The 19,640-nt window shown below is 45.7% G+C and overlaps 1 protein-coding gene across 1 annotated transcript; it reads right to left on the bottom strand.

The window, feature by feature from the left end:
• Positions 1 to 1,418: 1,418 nt before the first annotated feature.
• On the bottom strand, positions 1,419 to 17,730 carry C4H4orf54 (chromosome 4 C4orf54 homolog). Its single transcript, XM_034499338.2, has 2 exons — positions 12,285 to 17,730; positions 1,419 to 5,770 (listed from the first exon to the last, which is right to left on the bottom strand). Exon 1 carries the CDS (start codon positions 17,679 to 17,681, stop codon positions 12,321 to 12,323), a length of 5,361 nt encoding a protein of 1,786 aa, XP_034355229.1. The 5' UTR covers positions 17,682 to 17,730; the 3' UTR covers positions 1,419 to 5,770; positions 12,285 to 12,320.
• Between the last annotated feature and the right edge of the window lie 1,910 nt (positions 17,731 to 19,640).

Raw genomic sequence — 19,640 nt, 5'->3', positions numbered from 1 at the left:
AGCACACATGAGCTGAAAACTGGCAAAAGTTACCTCAGAAGTGGCGTGGAACTGGTTATAAACACAGATTCCGGTAGTTCATGTTTAAGGTTTGCTTGTGTAGATGAGACCCTGTGACAGAACACCAGATGATCTACATGACATCAATCTAAACCTTAAGGGAAATCTGGTCGCACATACAGTGTGAGCCTGGACATTTTAGGACTGGGTGCTTAGGCCAAAATGAAGACTGGTGTGCTGGTTAGTTTGTTGTCAATAGACTCAAGCTTCACTTGTCTGGGAAGAGTAAATCTCAACTGAGAAATTGTCTCCATAGAATAGCCTGTGGGCAAGTCTGTGGGGGCATTTTCTTGATTAGTGATTGATGTGGAAGCACCTGGCCCACAGTGGGTGGCGTCACCCCTGCACAGGTGAACCTGGGTTGTCTAATAAAGCAAGCTGAGCAAGCCAGTGAGGGGCGTTTCTCTTGATCTCTGCTTCAGTTCCTCCTTGCGTTCCTGCTCTGACTTCTCTGGGTGATAGACTTCAATCTATGAGCTGAAATAAAGCCTTTCCTCCCCAAGGTGTTTTTAATCAGTGTATTATCACAATAGAAAAGTTTGGAATGTTTTGAGCAAGATGTAATGACTTGTTTCCTCCCCACATTGCCAGGACAATGAGGGAGGCAGCACAGGCAGAGAAAAATGGTGAACACCTGAGGTGACACGGAGAAATCTGAAACCGCCCCCCCCCCAAAAAAAAAAAAAAAAAAAAAAAAAAAAAACAAGAGCCAGAAGCCAGAGGTGACACTTGAAAATATAACCAGAGCTTTTTCTTTTTGGCTCCAAATTGCCCAACTCCTTCCTGTTTAAACACAAGGGGTGCTGGAAGTCTTTCCTGAGTGTAGGTCCAGATGTCTTGAACATTCATGTTCAGAGTGATCTCAGTTAGCCAGCGCTGTGTTTAGAGACCACGACAGCACTGAGCTTCACTGTAGTCATCTCCAGATTTTAAGAAGAATAATGACCACTGCTTTCTTGGGCTTCCACGTGGGTTCTCAGAGACAATTGTCAAGGAAGCACTCTGGAGTCAGTGAAGCAGTGCCTTACCTTGTTAGGAACCCCACAAATGTGACTTCTTGAGGCAGGTATGCTTAGATAACACTAGAATAGCCTGATGATATTTCCTGGGAGCCGAGGAAAGCCATACCAGGCTTCTAAGCTGCAGGGCTAGAAGATCATAAATGTGCATTGCCTTTACCTACTGAATCTGCAGATGTTTGTTACCATCCTGACAGAAAGCCAGCATACTTGGTTGGACAGTATTTACGGACTATATTTGTTTAAATGGGAAATTCAAACTAGAAGCTAGGAGAAAATGACAGGCCAAAGCTTGCTTTGCGAGTTAAAAATAAAGACCAACACCACCTATGTTTTCTTTGTGGTTAATTTTACTGGAAAAACAACAACAACAACAACAAACATGTTTTCAAAACTGTCAAAATAAAAAACCAATACACAAGATCGCACCTTACAAACGCTGGCAGTTAAAGGTAAGTAGGCCTGTCACAAGGAATCCCATCTCAGCAGTCTTCTCCATAGGCAAGGGCACTTGCAAGGCAAATCTTGGAGCTGCTGGCTGGATGCAAAATTCCTGTAGCCAGCTCACCACATTGTACCGTCAAAAAATCACATCAAACCTCAGCCAGAAACTTCTCCTCCAAGATGGATGCACTGATGCTGTTTAAATGTTCGCATTCTTTCCATATGCCATCACTCACAGTCTGGGGTACAGTTCAACATTGTCCAATGTTCTTCTGTACGCATTATACAATATAGACTTTTCTATTCATACACAACTTCCACAGTCTTCACATTCTCTTCAGCCATCACCATATAAGAATAAAATTTTATATATAAATACATAAACACACATCTTTCAAAAGGGGTGGGGGTGGAGAGAGACCACCTGCTAGAAAACAGATACAGCCATAGTAGGTAACCCAGGGAACCCTGGAGAGGACTTGATGCCACTAATACTAATTTGAAAAGAAGCAATTCAGAAACTTAAAAGAAAAACCAAACTAGATGTGTGTATTTTATTCTGCACCATTTTGATTTAAAGAGGAGTAAATTTTTTAAAAAGGCACTTACAACATAAAATATTGAGGGTGTGGATAGCTCTTGAGTGATGCAGAGAACTTTCAGCCCTCCCCCAGAGACACGGGGCACACACTGGAGTCCATGTTTTAGGGTCCTCCTTCTGGGTCTTTTTTCACAAGTGTCACAAATGGAGTGTGATTCATATTAGATTCAAGTTCAAGGCATTTTTGAGCAAAGCCTACACGCTTTCTAGTGATTCTCTGCACCTGTGAGGCCTCTCTCAGACCCAGAAGTTAAAGAAGATATTATTGTCTCTCGATAATATATATTACCTATGTATACATCTCCTTAGAGATTGTGTGAAAGCCTAAGAGCTTCTGGATTTGGTTTTTATGAGCAGTTTTCTCAAACAAACTTACACATAATTTTCTCCCATCAACAGTACTGATAAAACACAGGGCACCTTTTTCTTTCAAGTATCAGGGTAAAATAGCACACCCTGAGAATTTAGGGTGCAAATATTACACCTTGTAAACTGTAGAATGAGACTCCTCAAGCACCACAGAGGAAAATGTATATATACTGTGACAGTCTTAAATACAAAGAGTGTCGCTGAATGTGTTTTCTACGCACATATACACACTTATCATGAGGTTGTGGTCATCTACTTAGAAGTCAACACTGCACGCAATCATTGTGGAAGTATAGCAGTCTACTTAAGAATCAATTCTGTCCTGCGGTCCAAGGTAGAGTTCAGGTAATAGGAGCATCTGGTTTGTAGCAAATAAGGGCTTTTGTCTCTACAGTGGATCAAAAGAGTCAGGTTGTATCAAATCTCTTTAAGCAGCGAAGGTGAAAAGGTCAAATCTGAATAAAGAAAAAGGTATGTATGTCACTGGACATTCTCTAATGATGCAAGAGGAAGTTGAACAGCATGCTAATTCTTGAAATTTGTCACGAAGCTGTCAGAGTAATTCATTGTTAGCTTAATTACACTGAGACAGTCATATTAACACAGACACTCAATATGGGCTTCATTTACTCTTGAAGAGAGTTTCAGCAAGTGTTCAAAGAAATACATTCTGGTGAACTGAATTCTCACACTGGCTATGAATGTGTTTAGTTTTCAAGAAACAAGTCAAACCAGAGCTTGTTTCAATATGATCCCATTATCAACAGGGAAAAAAGAAAAACAGTAAAGGAGTCAAAATTCTTTCCCAGAGTATAGTACAATCATTCTGGAAACTAAGGCTCACACATGACCTTGAGAGAAAATAGCTGTGACCGGGCCACTTTCTGTTTAGATTTAAGCTCATGGCTCTATTTACAATACTTCTTAATTAATGGTTTTCTTATAGAAAGCATGACAGGTAGCTCAGTAGTTAAAAGATATTGCTGGAGTTATTGCTTCTTGCATTAGAAGATTTTCTAGATTCCAGGTTCATTCTACTTTGGTTGAAAGAAGAGGGAGAAGCCACTTCATTCACAGGTCTATGTAAGTTCAAGAAATGGCCAAACAAAGGAAACGGGTGAGTGGGATTCAGCATGTGCCTGTGAGACTTTTCCTTCTCTGTCACTCAAGGTAGTAAAGCTCAGATGGTGACCCAGCTGTGACAATGATCAATATCTGCTCTGAAAGGCAGTTTGTAATTACATTTTAACCACTTGGACATTTACCACACCCTTAACAAGCTACATGGCGGGCTCATGTTTTTACATAGAAGCAACACATAAAACGTTCTTTCCCTCACCTCCACCCCAAGTTTCTCTCCTACTGTGGGAGAATGGAAGGCTCAGGTCTGCTGTTGATAAATACTGATAGTAGCCTACGACACATTTTCTTCCTATCTTTGTGGGGAGCTGGCTGACAAACAAACCCGTGGGGCTTTCCCAAGAGTCTGCTGAAACTCACATGGCCTCCCAGGTGCAGCTTCTCCCCACTCAAACCCCATATCCCATCCGTTCCATCTAAATTCTTGAGACTTCATACCTGCTGCTCTTGGGTATATATATGGGTTTGAGATCTTCCAAAGAAATGGATTCTGGTTTCTTGTTCCAATATTAAGTGACCCTTATATTCAGTCAATTGTCTGAAAAAGTGTTCAAGTTCTGGGGTAACAATGTTTTCCTAAATATGGCCCAAAGGCAGCTTCCAACCCAGAGACTAAGCTTCATACCGTGCATGCCTCAGAGACAAGGACAAGGGTTTATTTCACGATCATTGGCTGGTGACTGAGTGGATTGTGGCCAAAGCCCACTCACTATTCCTGTTTCAAGTCTTGCTCTTTGTCTAAAAGAACTTAATTTTTAGAACCTCTTTCTCCCTCTTAAAAAAGGCCCCAGAAGTGGCATTGAATTTGGTTCTAAGCCTGGATTAAAAACAAAAAACCCACAGTGGTTAAATTTTAAAAGCCTTAGAAAATTCAGTATTCTGAGAGGCATAAAATCTCTCACTTCAAGAAGCAATTTTAAGTGGAAAGCAAATACTGATGATTGTCAAAATTAAAAGGATCATCTAAAAAAATTACCAGAATGCTTTATCTTTAAACAAACAAGAAACTGAACAGAGATTCCTTACTGAAATCTTGAGAATTAATACTTAGGTTTTAAAGAGGTGTTTAGTTAGACCGTAATTAAGAAATTCTTCAGTGTATCACTTAATTGAGACACCAATTAGGAAAGGCTGAATGTATCCATTCAGTCAGAATTGGGTTACAACTGGTCAGTAATGCATCCGGTGATTTGGAATCTTAACAATTGTTAAAACCAGAAGCAATAAGCAGGCACTGTAATCACAGGCTTTCCCTGTGAGATGGTTGAGGCTGGAGTGAATTGGAAACACTGAAACAAAGTTCACAGCCATTCTGACTTCTTCCCCAAACAGGCTTCTCTTCCGACTGCAAACGGCGAGAGGCAGGACACAACTATGAAGGCAATCATTTAAGGGTATGTGTGTTGCACACTTACAACACAGGTTGGATTCTTAGAGGACAGTGGGTGGCTTATGCTTTCTGAAACTAAGAACTTAATTTGCAATGTAGTCACTGGTTCTCGCATACCTCAAAACATTCTGCTTTAAGGCAAAAACAGTGTCGTGGCACTGTGCACATGAGAAAAATTAAAGCACAAATGTCAAAAATGCTGCTTGTCATGATTACATGGGAAATCATGCCAAACCTGGTCAAGAACCCAAACAACGCAACAGCCAGAACGACAGAGTTGGCTAGTTCTTACTGGAAGCAGACAGTTGTGTTTAAAACCTAAGTAGGAGATGCCATCCTGTCAGCTAGACTTGACATAGCTCAAGAAACTCCAGGGTGATTTCTGATCATAATTATTGATTTGCTGATTGGTTTACAATAGAACCAAACAGATTCCACTGCCTGTTTTGAATTAACCATTCAAATACTCTGTATTGTGTGCCTGGTCACAAGAGCAGGAAGGCAGGCGGTGGCCAGAAAGCTTATGTCCTGCATTAAAGTATAAAAAGAAACGCAACCATTCAGTCATCTTAGTAAAACTGAAATAACAAAAGCTACCTTAAGGATGTTGTTCAGGAAAACATACAAACTTACACACGTGGTTCATAAGAAATAAAAGTTTGTAACACAACTGGAAGTTTTTCAGATGAATTCAGTGTTACAATGAAACTTTCAAATTAAAGAACAGTTCTTATTTCTGTCTTGCTCCTGCAAAAGAAAAAAAAATGCAAAGAAAACATGGTCAAAGAAAAGATGGCTAATTCTGAAAGAATATTCCCCTTTAAAAATAAAAATAAAATAAAATAAACCATTGCACGCCCTGCCTGCTATTTGGTTATTTGTCCCATTTCTCTTTAGCATGGAATTTAGAGTTTTAAGTGTGCTCAGTAACCATGCCACTGCAGTTATTAGACACTACTGACTTCCAGAAAGTGCCACCAAATGGAACCTGTCTTTGAAAACTGACTCAAATTCAATCAGCTGTTCAAAATTATTTTAGAACTAAATGTTTAGTTTCTCTGAAATCATTCACCAGGACAAAATGGTATATTGTGTCAATCTCTAAAAATTAGCGTACAGAACTGGTATTTAAATTAAATGGCATCATTTGAAATTTACTATGCCAGTAATCTAATTAGATCAATGAATCCTTGCACTAGGGATTCTGGGAAAGCAAATGATCGCTAAGTAAGTTATGAGGAATTTCTCACAGTGTGCTTTTTTATATATAAATTACATTTACTATCACATGTAACTCAATTAAACCCATATTAAGAAAGCACTGGTATTATTCAAAAATATAAAAAATATTCATTTCCTCTATTTTTAAAATCTTTTAGTATAATCTACTGGAATTTTGCTTAAGGAATTTTTTTTAATGCCTGGAAGTTGATTTTTAGGTACAATAGTATGAAGGCAAAAATAAAAAGAACTTTAAGTGCTATCTGTTGAGAAGTAAGAAGTCTCTATCGTGTGAAACATAACCTTGAGATAGAAGACTCAAGTAACATCTAACTATAGGCAACCAAAGTAGCAAGACAAGGGATACTTTAGTCCTGTGACCTAGAAAAATAATCTGTTTGAGCTTGATTATTAAGAATGAAAGACAGAAATATAATTTTTGCAGCTTATGTGAATATACTTCACATATATCTTCTTGTTTCCTATTTATATTGAGAAGATCTATTCGGGCTAAAGAAACTCTTGGTGTGTATGGAGCATGTCGTACCCACAGCCGAGCAGCTCCCCAGAGCTGGTGTATGGCACACGTGGTACCTACTGCCTAGCATTCCCCTGGAATTCACTGATACCCAGTTTGCTAAGCTTGATGTTCTATCTCAACAGACACAGAACAGCAAGAGGAAACTAAACATAATCACGTGTGAAGGAGGAGTGACCCTGTGACTAAGAAAAATAATTTGAATTCCATAAAGAAACTTGACAGTAGTTCTGACTTGGTGTGGTCATGAGGCAAGGTTTATAAGGACTTTTTGAGCAGAGTAAAAAGGGGCCAGTAGGAGGGGGAGGGGAGGAGAAAAGGGAGGAGCAGGAAGAGAAACGGAAGGAGGAGCAGGAGGAGGAGCAGGAGGAGGAGCAGGGGGAGGAGCAGGAGGAGCATAAGAAACTCCTCTCCAAGATGACAACCAACTAAGAAATGGAGATAAATCTGTTTATATAATATCCTAGGATCACATTCAGGGATCATTAGTCTAGATATTGCTTTGTGGACATCCATAAGGCATTTTTTTGTGTATCTATTAATTTTAGAGAAATTTTGTTTGAAAGTTTGAAGGTATTGGTACAATTCTTATTAAGGATGAGATAGTAGTAATTACCCAATAAAAAACCAGAGGCTTCTCAAGTGAATCCTGAGAGTTAAGATGAAGGTTAGCTATGCTGTATCACCGAGGGGTCTCCCTGGATGCCTTCCCGGGAGTTTAGACCTGGAACACTGACTGCATCCATCAGGGATTTGGGGCAGACTTTTCCTTTCTCCTCCCAGGCTTTTGCCCAGATAGAGAGGAAAATCACCACATGCAGCTGACAAGCTGGACCCAGAGTTGTATAACAGGCTGGAAGGCTATGGGGGATACTAGAATACCCTGGCACCCAGCCAGCTGGCTTTCCTGGAGACCGGCCAGCTCTGAGGGGACTGCTGAGCTGTCATAGCTGTCTCCTGGTTGGAACTTTAGCTATCTTGTGCACAGGGCCCTGATCCCACCCTGGATGTCTAAAACAATAGGGATGATTTCCTGCTTTGTCCAGGACTTTCGGAAATTTTAGGGCATTTATGGGTTCTAGTTTCCAAGAAACACTGACGCTTTCTATATGACATGTTCTTTGAAGAGAATCAACAGTTCCATCTTTACAAATTTTCTCAAAATTATTTCCACTTTACAATTAAAAGAAAGTGTACATAACACTGGCCTACACCAGTAAGTAATAGTACTACACTCTGAATCCCTGCTGCCTGACTTTAAGTGATATGTACCCGTTCTCTGGTCAGAGGCACATGGCTCCACTTACCCAGAATGTTTCAACTCATCAGCATCCCTTGGGAGATGGGGTCCCCTCATATGTGCATTCCATACCCTTCGTATTCTGAACTCTCTCATAATTTTTCAAGGTGAAGAAATAACCTTGAGTCTAGTGTCTCTAATATGGCTCAGGTTTCTCTTTATAACATAGAATGTTCTGGCTGAACATTTAATCATGTTAATCAAAATAAACATTTTAATCATGGTAAAACCCCAGATAGAAGCTTAGTGTATGTTGGATATATTTAGACTTCAACTTATTCTCTTTTCCCTACTTTTTTTCCTTTTCTCAAACTCAACACACCATACACATACACACACACCACACCACACACACACACACACCACACCATACATATATACCACACACATCACACATACACTACAGAGTACACAGACACATACACACATACCACACACCACACACCATACACACACACACTAAACCACACACCATACACACACAACAAACATACACAATACATCACACACTACACACCACACCACACACACACATACACACACACACCACAGTCTTTCTCTGTCTTCTCTCTCATGATAGTGAAATAGCTACATGATTCAATTTTCTCTTGGGTAGAATATTTATTTCTCATCTGATTAGAAAACTGCACCTAAGAGCACCCAGCCTAGCTATGTTCTGCTATGCTCTATGAGGGCACAAATGTCACAGAATTAATTCTTTACTAGGCTGACTAGCCACGAGGCAAAATAAAGATGCTGAAAAAGTTCAGAGAAAGTAAGCCTGGCACAAAGTGGCTGATAAGGGAAGGAGACAATTCATAAGGAAAAAGGAAAAGTAAGGGAAGCCAGTGACCAAGGACCTTTTTGTAATGATGCAGGCACGCAGTTCAAACAGCCCAGACTTCGTTTACTGTGAACTGGAGCAACTTATATCTTTATTTGCCTAACAGGGATGAAGAAAAGTATCTACTTGTTTAAATAATCCCATGGCATGAGGCTAAGGTATGGTAAGGAAGACAATATGAAGGTAGACAGAGCACACCTGTACTTGCAGTGCTTGGGAAGCAGAGGCAGAGGCATCAGAGACTCAGGCATGGAGGTTAGCCTTAGACAAGTTCAAGGCCAGCTAATATGTGTTGGCAAATATGTGCATGTGTGACGGAACTGCAGGGAAATGCATGAGAGTGAGCTAGAGGGGAGCTCAATCCAGTGAAAAGGAGAGGAGGCGATTAGAATCAAAGTACATTAAGAATATTATGGAACAAAACTGCAGCTTTATTAATATTATAATAATTGGGAGAGGGATCCATAGCCATACTAGGGGAGGGGAAAGAAATAATCTATTGATCCTGGATATAATTATGGAACAAACGGAAAATGAAGTGGGGAGCTTATAGCAGCCGACTGGCCTCTGTCCACCAGGACATGAGAGGTAGCCAGAGTCCTGACCTACCAGGGATGCTCAATGTTTTTGAAGGATGTTGTGGTGAAAGAGCTGGCAAGGCCACCCAGTTCTGCAACTTTGAGCAATTCATTCTGTAATAAAAACAAAACAAACCCTGAAAAAACTAAGGACCCGAACATGAGTATAGATGTGTGTGACAGGCCATTGAAGTCACCTGAGCTGGAGTGGATAGGAAGCGAGAAGCCACACTGGGACAGTTAGTGCTGCTAAGTAATTAACGGAGAACCCAGAATAACTTCTCAGACAGTAAGGGGAACACTCGGGCAGACACCACCAAAGTGTCCCCAGAGAGAAGGAAAAGAAGAAAGGACAGAGACAAAAAAAAAATCACTAAGATCAATGTCCAGGTTGAAAACCTAGCCATACACAGAAGGACCCTCGCTTTCCTCCTGCTATTTTGATACAAAAGGAGGATCTGGGCTTGATGGTCTCAGAAGTCCTCTAGGGCCACTCAGAACACACCATGAAAGTGGGTGTTGAAGATGGCTCTCCCTGAGTCCAGCTTTCTCTTTCCTCTTTAGCTATTGCCATATGAAGATACCATGCGACTTCTGTGCACCCTCCTAGGCTCCCTGCACATCCACAGCTTCACAAACTCCTAGGGATTAGCTGATCCAAACAGCCCTAGGTAAACACACCATCTGTCCAGGGGATGGAAACGCTGTTGCCTGTAAGATAGTGTCCTGCAAAGCTAATTGTTGGTGCTGGGTCTCCTCTGCAGACACACTAGAGTTTTCCTGTGTTTCTTCCATCTCTCTGCACTAGTGGTCACCACATAGTGGAACGGATGTTGAAGACTCTTGGAGAGGAACCAAACCAACAATCTTTCTCTAGATTGCATCTAGAATGATGTTTGTGCTTTTACTTGAATTCTAAGCAAAAGTCCCAATAAATGTGACCCTATGCAATGTTTTCTTATCTTGAAAGATACTTTATAGTATGCAAGATACTTCCCTAGCCACTGACATGCTGATATATATTGGATGATTAGAGAGTAATGTTCCCAAGATGGGAATATAGGTCTGTTTACCTTATTTGATAATGCATAAATTTTCCTATGTGATTATCTTATTTGATAATGCCTGAATCAGCATCGCACACACACACACACACACACACACACACACACACACACAGGAGGCAGGAATGTGTCCCCACTAGAGATAACAGGAATGTCAGAGAGTCTGTCACCCCCAAGATTACCATATTCTCTTAGCTCAGCTCCTTTTTTTTTTTTCCTGTGCAGTGTGGTTTTAATAAAGGAGTGAAAATCCTGGAGGCACATAACCTCAACCCTTCTTACTCTGAAAGGCAGAGAGACAAGTCTGCCCACAGCTCTGATACCCATGTGGTCCTGCTGGAAGGTGTCTTCCCTCTGTCTTCTGTGTTTGACCTGAGGTGTCCTAGTTCCAACCACTCACTCACATTCATGCCTCCTATCAAGTTCCAAGGACTGTATTTCCAGCAGAAATCCCTGCCTGTGAGCAGACTCGGTATCAGAATAGATTTTCTCTGATTTCCTTTGCTAGTATGGAAGTTGTTCTTTTTCAAAGGGAGAGTAGGTGCTTATGGGGATTAGCCTTGGGACATGGGTGGGGGGGTGGGGGTTCAGCCAGGGTAATACGGCATAAAATGCAACTTGACCCAAGGAGTAACTTGGGCTCCAGAATCTTACCCCCTTCTGAAGGTCACACTGTGTGAACTCTGTGTGTGTCTGTGTGTGTTATATGTAACCACACATAAGAACATAAGATACACTAAAAGCCTTAAGGAAAGTATTCTTCTAATCATTTGAAAACTGAAAAACAATAACTTTTTAAAAATGTAGTTTCTGATTCTTTTGCCTGCTTGGAGGACCCTTTCCTACTGGGATGCCTTGTATCCAGCCTTGGTGTTCTAGTATGTGCCTGGTCTTATTGTTGCTTGCTGCTTTGCTTGTATTTGGTTGATGTTCCTGGGAGGCCTGCTCTTTTCTGAGGGGAGGAGGGGGGGTGGATCTAGGGGAGAAAGAAGTGGGAGGGAGAGACTGAGGGAGGGAAGGGAGAGGCAACTGCAACTCAGATATAATATATGAGAAGAGAATTAAAGAAGGAGAGAGAGAGAGAGAGACAGAGAGAGAGAGAGAGAGAGAGAGAGAGAGAGAGAGAGAGAGAGAGAGAGAGAAAGAACTACATTAATAAATCAAAATATTGGGTTCAAAACCACAAAAAGGTAGTTTTTGTTGTTGTATTTTGGGGTTTTTTTGTTTGTTTTGTTTTTGTTTTTAGAATAAGAAATTTCAAGGGGCAGATGGGAAAGAAAGGAGAAGAATATTTTTGATGGCTTTAGTAAACATCCATTTGAAACTCTCCACACTTCAGCTAACATGATTTGCCTGTCCCACCTGGAGGCCAGGAACAAAGAGAGGCTCACTCCAAGAAATCTAGACCAGGTTTTCATTTCTTCTCCTTCCAGCCTTTACTGAAACAAAGGCCAAGGGACTTGTGGAAGGTTCATTCTCCTTTGTTCATTTTGGGAGAAATGAGCAGGCAATTTGCAATGGTCAAAGGGGGAAGGCGGTCCAGATTGGGGAGTGAAGGAATGTGGACAATACATTAATTACTTCACAAATCAGGCAGAGTTTAGTTTCGTTTTCCCAGAACGCCCACATCTACAGACAGCCTCTGTGACTTTCTCACTCCCAACTCAAAGCCACCAGCCACCGGATCACCTAATCATCAGAGTAAAATCCACTCACCAGGAGCTGCTCCACTCTGCTCTCCTGAGACTCATGTCATCTGTGTTCCACCACGAAGCTCATGGTGGTACCGTCGAAGGAAGGGGGAGCAATGATCCGTGGCCCCAAGGGCTGTGAGGTGATGCTGATGACAGGCTTGCCGTGCAACTGGGCAAAGCCCTTGGCCCCCACGAGCTGGGGTGTGGCTGCCGGGGCTGAGGAGGAAGAGGCTGCAGGGGACTGACCAGAGGCCATGAAGTATGGGGCTTCAGTGAACCCTGTAGCTGTCTCTTTGCTGGGGGTCTCTGCTGCCACAGAGAGCTCACTGCCTCCTGGAGTGTGAGCAATGGGTGTGGGCTGCAGAGCGTTGGGGGGTAGAACTGTGGGCAGAAATCCAGGATAGATCATGTAGGTGGGCCCATAGGCCCCAGGACTCAGGGCTAGAGGAGGTACAGGGAGGGACATGGGTGCCACAGGCTGCTGTTGGGAAGTCATGGGCACGTCCACATATTGTCCTGTCTCGGGGTCAAACAATCTCCTGGTCATGGGTTGAACTGGCGTGTCCACCAGATAATACTGGCCGGTGGTCACATCCAGGAGCATCTTGCGCTGCGTCTGCTGAGGCTGCGTCTGCTGAAAGGGATCTGTGGGGACGGCAGCTGGGCCTGCAGGGGCTGGGGCTGGCATACCAGGCGGGGAGAAGCAGAGGACCTGAGGCTGGGTGCCCTGGAGGGTGAAGGGCAATGCCTGCTGGTGGTAGACAGCAGTTGGGGGATGCTCAGGGCTCTGTGGCCCTGTTGGGGCAGCAGCGACCGTTTCTCTGTGGTTGTCAGGTTTGGTGCGCCAAGCTGGTCTGCTTGTTCCACTGACTTGAGATCCTTTGGGGTTATTGGGGACCTGGCTGCGGGCACTCAGTGGAGGTAAACTGCAGAGAGTGGCAGCTGAGGAGCTCGGGGGCCCATCTCTGGAAACCCCGGGTCTGCCAAGCAACTCCCCTGAAGCAGCACTTCCCTTAAGGGGGATAGTCAGGTAATTCTCACACTCACTGTTGCTCTTCTCCAAACTGACAGCAGTTTTCCTGTTGGTGGCATCATCAGGAGGGGCTCGGGTGGCTGGGGAGATCTTGAGGGATCTGAGTCCCTGCGATTTGATGCCCTTGGCTGTTGAAAGGATCTCGGGAGAAGGCCCTTGTGGGAACTTGCCAGCAACACCTCCAGTTTTTTGAGTGTTGCTGGAGCTCACCGTGAACACATTCCGATTGCTGGGGAGTGGGGGGAGGGGCTGCAAAGGTCTTTCCATGTCTTTGTGGACTGGAGGAATATAGAGAGACCGGGGCCTTTCTCTGGCCATGTTCTCAAAGGCAGCCGCCCGGGCAGACACGCTCTCAGTGCTGGGGTTTGAGTTTCTCCTCTGCAGGCGTTCTATGGGGGCAGCTCGCAGGACCACACCACCTTTGTGTCCTGTGTCCCGTTCTTCCACCTGTCCCAGCTGCTTGGCCAGTTTGTCAGAGTCTCCTCCTTCAGGCCCAGCTACCCCTTCCTTCTCTTCACTGGCTATGAGTGACAGGACATGGCTGTCAGCCATCATGGGCAAGGGATCACTTTTGCGCTTCCATTCATTCCTGTTGAAGCTGTACAGCTCCTCCATGGACCTCACGGCAGCGGTCAGCTTCTCCAAGGCATTCCGGGCTGGCTTTGGGGTTTTCCCCTCCTCTTTGACCTCTTCCTCTTTGGGCTTCTCTGGGGTCCTCTGAGCAGAAGCTTTGGAGACAATCTTGAGCACAGGTAGGTAAGAGCCCTGCTCAGATTTATTGGGGGCAATGGTGGCCACAGGCAGCCTGCCAGATGCTCTGTGAACCAAGACAGTCCCTTCTGGAGAGGAGCTCAGGAGTCTACTACCATTGCTCACTTTGCCTGCACCTTCCCTGGGCTCTCGATCCACTCCATCTTCTCTTGGATTTACAACCGCCTGGCACGTAATCACCATAGGGGACAAGGACCTAGATCCTCCAGAGCCAGGAGTCAGCTGCCTAGGCTTAGGCCCTGTCAAGCCCTGCTCTGGGGTGACACTGCCCTTGTCACTGCTGTCACCTGACCCCTTGATTAGCTTCCTCACATCCCTCACCTGGTGGAGAGGTCCTGGGGCCTTGGACTTATCTCTAACATCTCTCACCTGGAACTGGGGTACCTTTTCCAGATTGTCCCCACCACGGAAGAGTTTCTGCTGGGTCCTGCTGTTATCCTCAACGGTCTTGAAGAGGTTGGAGCTGCTGCCGCTAGCCAGCTTGGGCGTGAGCAACTTGGCAATGTTGAAGTCTGAACTTGGCTGTTGTACACTTCCCAGCCGGATCTTGATTTCAGGAGCCTTGGGTCTGATCACTGCCATGGAGGTCGCCTGGGCAGCAGCAGCAGGGTACTTGGTGGCCTGCTTCTCTGGCTGTTTGTCCTTGGGTGTCTGCTGGATGTTGGGAACAAAGAGGCGAGACATGATGGTAGACTTGCTGGCAGAGATCTCCCCAAAATCAGCCCTCCAGTCCCCACCTTTGGGGAGCTTCAGCTTCCCAATGGGAGCTTTCTCCTCCAGCCTCTCCGCCTCCTTCTCCTTCCACGTCCGGAAGGCGCTGTTCTGACTCCGAAGGAAGATGCCCTTCACGGTCTCTGAAGCACTCTTTTTAATTTCACACACTTCCGTGTGTCCATCGGAGAAATTTCGGCCAGAACCTGTGTTGCTCTCTCGAGGAGTACTGGCTTTGAAAATGGGGGATTTAGAACCTACAACAGACCCTTCACCTGCATCAGACACGCTGACCACAGTGTACTCAGAACTAGCCTCAGAGTGTCGTGAACTCTGCCTCTGCAGACCCCGCTCCCACGGCTTCTCAGCTCCAGGAGGCCCTTCTGTCTCCTTAGTGATGGGGGGGTTACAGTGAGATGTGTCAGTGACTTCTCCTCTCTCCATTTTGAACTCATGCTCTCTCTGCATCTTCTTAGAAATGACATTTTTGAGCAGGCTGGAAGCGAATTTGGACTTCTTCTGGGGGCCATCACTGCGGGAGGCGGGCTTGCTACTCTCTGATGTCTCTGAGCCATCGTCTGTGTACACAGACCCTGGACCCTTGTTAGAACCTTTGGTGATTCTGCAGGGCCCGGTGGCTGAGCTGGCTTTGCTTTCACTGCGGAGATTGAGGGGCTCCAGAAGTGTGACCACCCGAGAGCCAGTTTGGACTTGTTTTTGGAAGCACAGGGGCGTCTCCACATGTTTGATTTCTCCTTCAACTTTGCTGACTACAAACTCCAAGGCCTTGGTCTGCGACTTCTTGGCCTTTAGGAAGAGCTGATCTGCAGCGGCTCGGGTGCCACCACCCTTCCTCAGACCTGCAGCCACGGAGGCTGCACTGCTCCTCAGCAGGCTCTGTTCCACTCTGGCTCCAACACCTCCACATTTTAAGTCCAGGAAGGTTGACCATCGTCCAAAGCCCACTTCAGAGAGTGTGGTAGAGGATTCTCGGGAGCTGATGTTCAGAGCCTCAAAATAAGGGTAGGCAAGGCTCCGGAAGGCCCTGGAGGTTAGACTCCTCACCTCTTTGTCAGCGTCGTCCAGCTCACTCACTGCGCTGGAGGCTCCACTGGAGTAATCCACCAGCTCCTTTGCCCGGATGGCCCCGCACCTGGTTTGCAGGCGAGCAGGGACAGCAATGAATTTCTTTGCATGGTCCTGAGCCACGGCTGCAGCCGAAGTTTGCTTCAGGGAACTTGAATTGTGTTCAGCAGCTGCAGAGACTCGGAGGCTCATGTCGCCTTCATGCTTGGCAGCATAAATAATGTTTTGCTTTGCATGCACGTTGCTAGGCTCATTTATAGCCCGGGAAGTTGGCTTGATTGACAGGCGGATCTGGCTTGCTGCACCCCCACAGCTGCTTGCAGCAGTGGCCGATGCCCCTGAGGCTGCCTCCCGGAGCTCCAGCAAAGTCTCAGATGGAGTGGCAGTGCCAGGTCCAGTGGGTGGAGGGATAGTGTCACTATCAGAGGGGCCACTGCCCACTTCTGTGCTGCTGGTGTCACGGCCACTACTGCCTGCCCTGGGACGAGCCAGGTCGCTGCTGATGGGGCTGGGAGTCCGAGTGGTGTTGGTGCTTGGCGTGGTGCTGACGTAACAGCTATTGTCATCATCTTCTTCTGTGGTGATGTCTCCTGGGGTCTCATCACTGCCACCAAAGGAAGCATAGTCCACGAACGAATAGATTACATTGTTGTCCTCGAAGTCCCAACGAGAAGCCAGCCCCACGTCGAAATCCATACCCTGCTCTACCTCAGTCAGCTGGATCTCATGGGTGGTGATGTAGTGTGCTTCCTCATTTTTCAGGGGGCCCCTCTTGCCGTGGGACTTGGCAATAATGTCCTTGCACGTTGTTCTATCATCGACCCTGTCTCTTCTATCCTCCCCTGCTCCGGCCCCGTCTCCTGCTTCTTCTCCCCTGTGTTGTCCACAGCGCGTTTCCGGCTCACTCTCAAAGCCTAAGGATGAAGAGGAGGTAGCCAGGACCCCCAGTAACTTGGTGGGATCGTCCATTTTGGAAAGGCCATTGTCTTCTGCACTGTCCACTGGGGAGGAGGAGGAAGAGGACGATGAGAAATCGTTCTCACAAGCCTGGGAGCTGAGGCACTGGGAGGAAGTGGAACTCTCCCCGGGAACTGGAGCCTCAGGAGCATGGCTGCTGGGTTCATCTTGGGCTTTTGTCTTCGGGGTCCTGGAGGCCTGCTCCTCAGGGCAGTGTTCCGGTAGCAGTTTCATGGTCTCGGGGCTCTCCCTTGCAGCTCCAGCTGAAACACACATCTCCACATACTTGGCTTCAGGCTGGGTAGAGGCTGAGGGCTCAGGTAGTGGCCGCAGCTGCTGCCTGGGCTCTGGGTTGTCTTGCGGTCGGCTCACCGGGTCCTCTGCAGGCGTCAGGCTGGTCTGTGAGTCCATGTCAGAAGTACCGCCTTCCATTCTGAGCCCTTGCCCAGGTTTTAGAGACAAGAAGAGGCAGTGGTGAGCTCTGGGGCTGTCCTGGGTCCCCCTCTGGTCCTGGAGGGGCCGCAGAGTGGCCTGAAACAGGTTCCCACGTGCCTGGGCTGGCTCCAAGGCTGTAGGTACCACTGCCACAACTGCCACCACCGCCCAGTTCTTCAGCCCCTGCGGTGGGGCCTCGGCAAGCCAGAGGGAGGTGGGAGGGCCCCCAAGAGAGGCAGCAGAGGTGGTCTGTAGCCAGGGGGCTGCGGCTCTGGTCGCGATTGTGGCCAGTCTCCTGCTGCTGAGCTGTCCTGTCCAGTCGCTTGTCTGACAGCGTCGGTGGGTGGGGGTCTGAATGCCATTAGCCAGCGAAGAAGCAGCATCTGTAGGTCGACCCGGGGTCTGCCAGAAATGAACGGAAAGCATGTGCTGAGTCTTGTACAGCTTTGTCGCTCTCCTGGATGGGGAGACAGAGGGTCACGTCATTCCAGAAATATTTTTAGTGTCCATTCCCTAGTCATATCGAAGCTACACTTGAGGGTAAAAAGAAGAGATGAGGAGAGGAGGCAGGGTGGGGGAGGAATGTGGCTTCTGATTCAAATCAGCCAAATGTTCATTGTAATCTGTTTTAGAGGCGTCTAGCAACTACACGATTCCCCGTCACTGGCTGCCATCTTTCCCCCAGCCTCTGACTAAATGAAGTTTCTCTCCTTGTTCAAAATTCAAATTTTGCACTGCACTTCAAATCAATTAAGGACACTCCAGAAATATTTCAAGTCCCACTAGTGCATATGGTAATTTTACATTTGCTTCACTTGCATTGTCTTTTCCTCTTTGGAGAATAAAATCAGGTGAAGGATGGTCATAAAAGTTTTCATAGGACAAGAATATTTCATCATCTTTCCCTTTGGCCAAACTCATACTCTGTGGAACATAACCTATTTGTTTCAAAATAGAAAAAAAAAACAAAAACAAAAACTCTTCTAGGATCCTTGCTGTGTTTACTCAAAGCTTAAAGGGGGAATTTTCAGAGACCTAAAAGCTCCTTAAATAAACTTGAGCTACAGGCATTCTGAAGGAGCACAGGAAGACAATGTGGATGCTACTTCAAATCCCTACAGTGACTCCTGAAGCTCAAACCCTTCCCCTAAACTTGCAAACACACTATAAGACAATACGTCCTGTTAAATATAGCCTTAGCTACAGCCCAGCGGTTTGGTTCCCCTGGCTGCGTGCCAGGTCTGCAGGGCAGAGAGTCAAAGCACAGGAAAGAACAACGAATATGCTTACCCTTCATGTGTACAGTGCGGCTTGGAGGGAGGTTCAGAGAGGGAAATGTGAGCCGCTGGCATGCCCCATGAAAATACAGCCAAAATCCCAGTTCACCCGCTCTGAGATAGATCCATTCCAAACAAGTCAAGAGTAACCTTGGCAGGCAGATTTGCCCAGGCAATAGAGGGGTCGGTGCTAGCAACCTTTGGGGCGATTCCCTGGGCACAGTCCATGGAAAACCACCACTCAGTTTTGGTGAGATCTGGCCCTCATCTGCCAGGCCCAAGTCCACCACTATACATAGTCTGTGTGTCACCTATGCCGATTGGATAAAGCCCTATTTTAAACATCCACATTTGTGGAAAGCGAAAATAACACCACCAACCATCCCCTTATGACACGAATGCCACCCCACGCTGAGAAGGGTTCCTTCCTCTGAGTAGGCTTATGTGTAGGTGGGAAGTAGGCACCCCTAACAACTGCAGCTTCTACCTTCTCTCCCTGTTGGGCTGTAGGCATCCTAACCTAACCATTCTCCCTAGAACAAGCCCTCTGACTCCTCTATGGACACTAAAACATGCCCAGGAGAGGCTGAAAACATCTGAAATAAAGTTACGGTTATAAAGCCGTAACTCAGGATCAAGGGAAAAAAATCTTAGTTTCTTAATTAGTAAGTATAACTAGCTAGGAACATTTTAATTTGTGCACATATTAATGATTGAATCCCGTTAAGAACCTCTGAGTTAAGTACAATTACTATACTGATTTGATAGATGGGGAACCTGAGACTCGGAGTTAGTACAAGATTCATCTGGAGACCTTTACAATTGTGATAGGCAGTCAAGGTGGGTCCCTACAGTCGAGGTGGGTCCCCACATAACCATTCAAGGCTGCTTACCTCCTCACTGTCAAATCTGTATGACCACAAATAAGCTATGTAACTGGTTAGGCTTTGTTTGGTTTTTTAGTTCAGATAATCAACCTGAGAACAGTTTCTGGTCTTGGGGGATTAAGGACCATGATTCTGTTAATAAAATGAAATTAAATATAGTCACCTTCTCTCAGGCAAGCAGAATTTTGAACTCTCTATTTTAGCTTTTCTTTGAGGCTGGC

Source organism: Arvicanthis niloticus, chromosome 4 (genome assembly GCF_011762505.2).
Source record: "Arvicanthis niloticus isolate mArvNil1 chromosome 4, mArvNil1.pat.X, whole genome shotgun sequence".
Taxonomy (NCBI): domain Eukaryota; kingdom Metazoa; phylum Chordata; class Mammalia; order Rodentia; family Muridae; genus Arvicanthis; species Arvicanthis niloticus.
This window is presented reverse-complemented; position numbering and strand designations above follow the sequence as displayed.

What these genes read in the sequence shown, in the direction of transcription:
- C4H4orf54 (XM_034499338.2), bottom strand. Translation starts at nt 17,681, where the DNA reads ATGCTTTCCGTTCATTTCTGGCAGACCCCGGGTCGACCTACAGATGCT.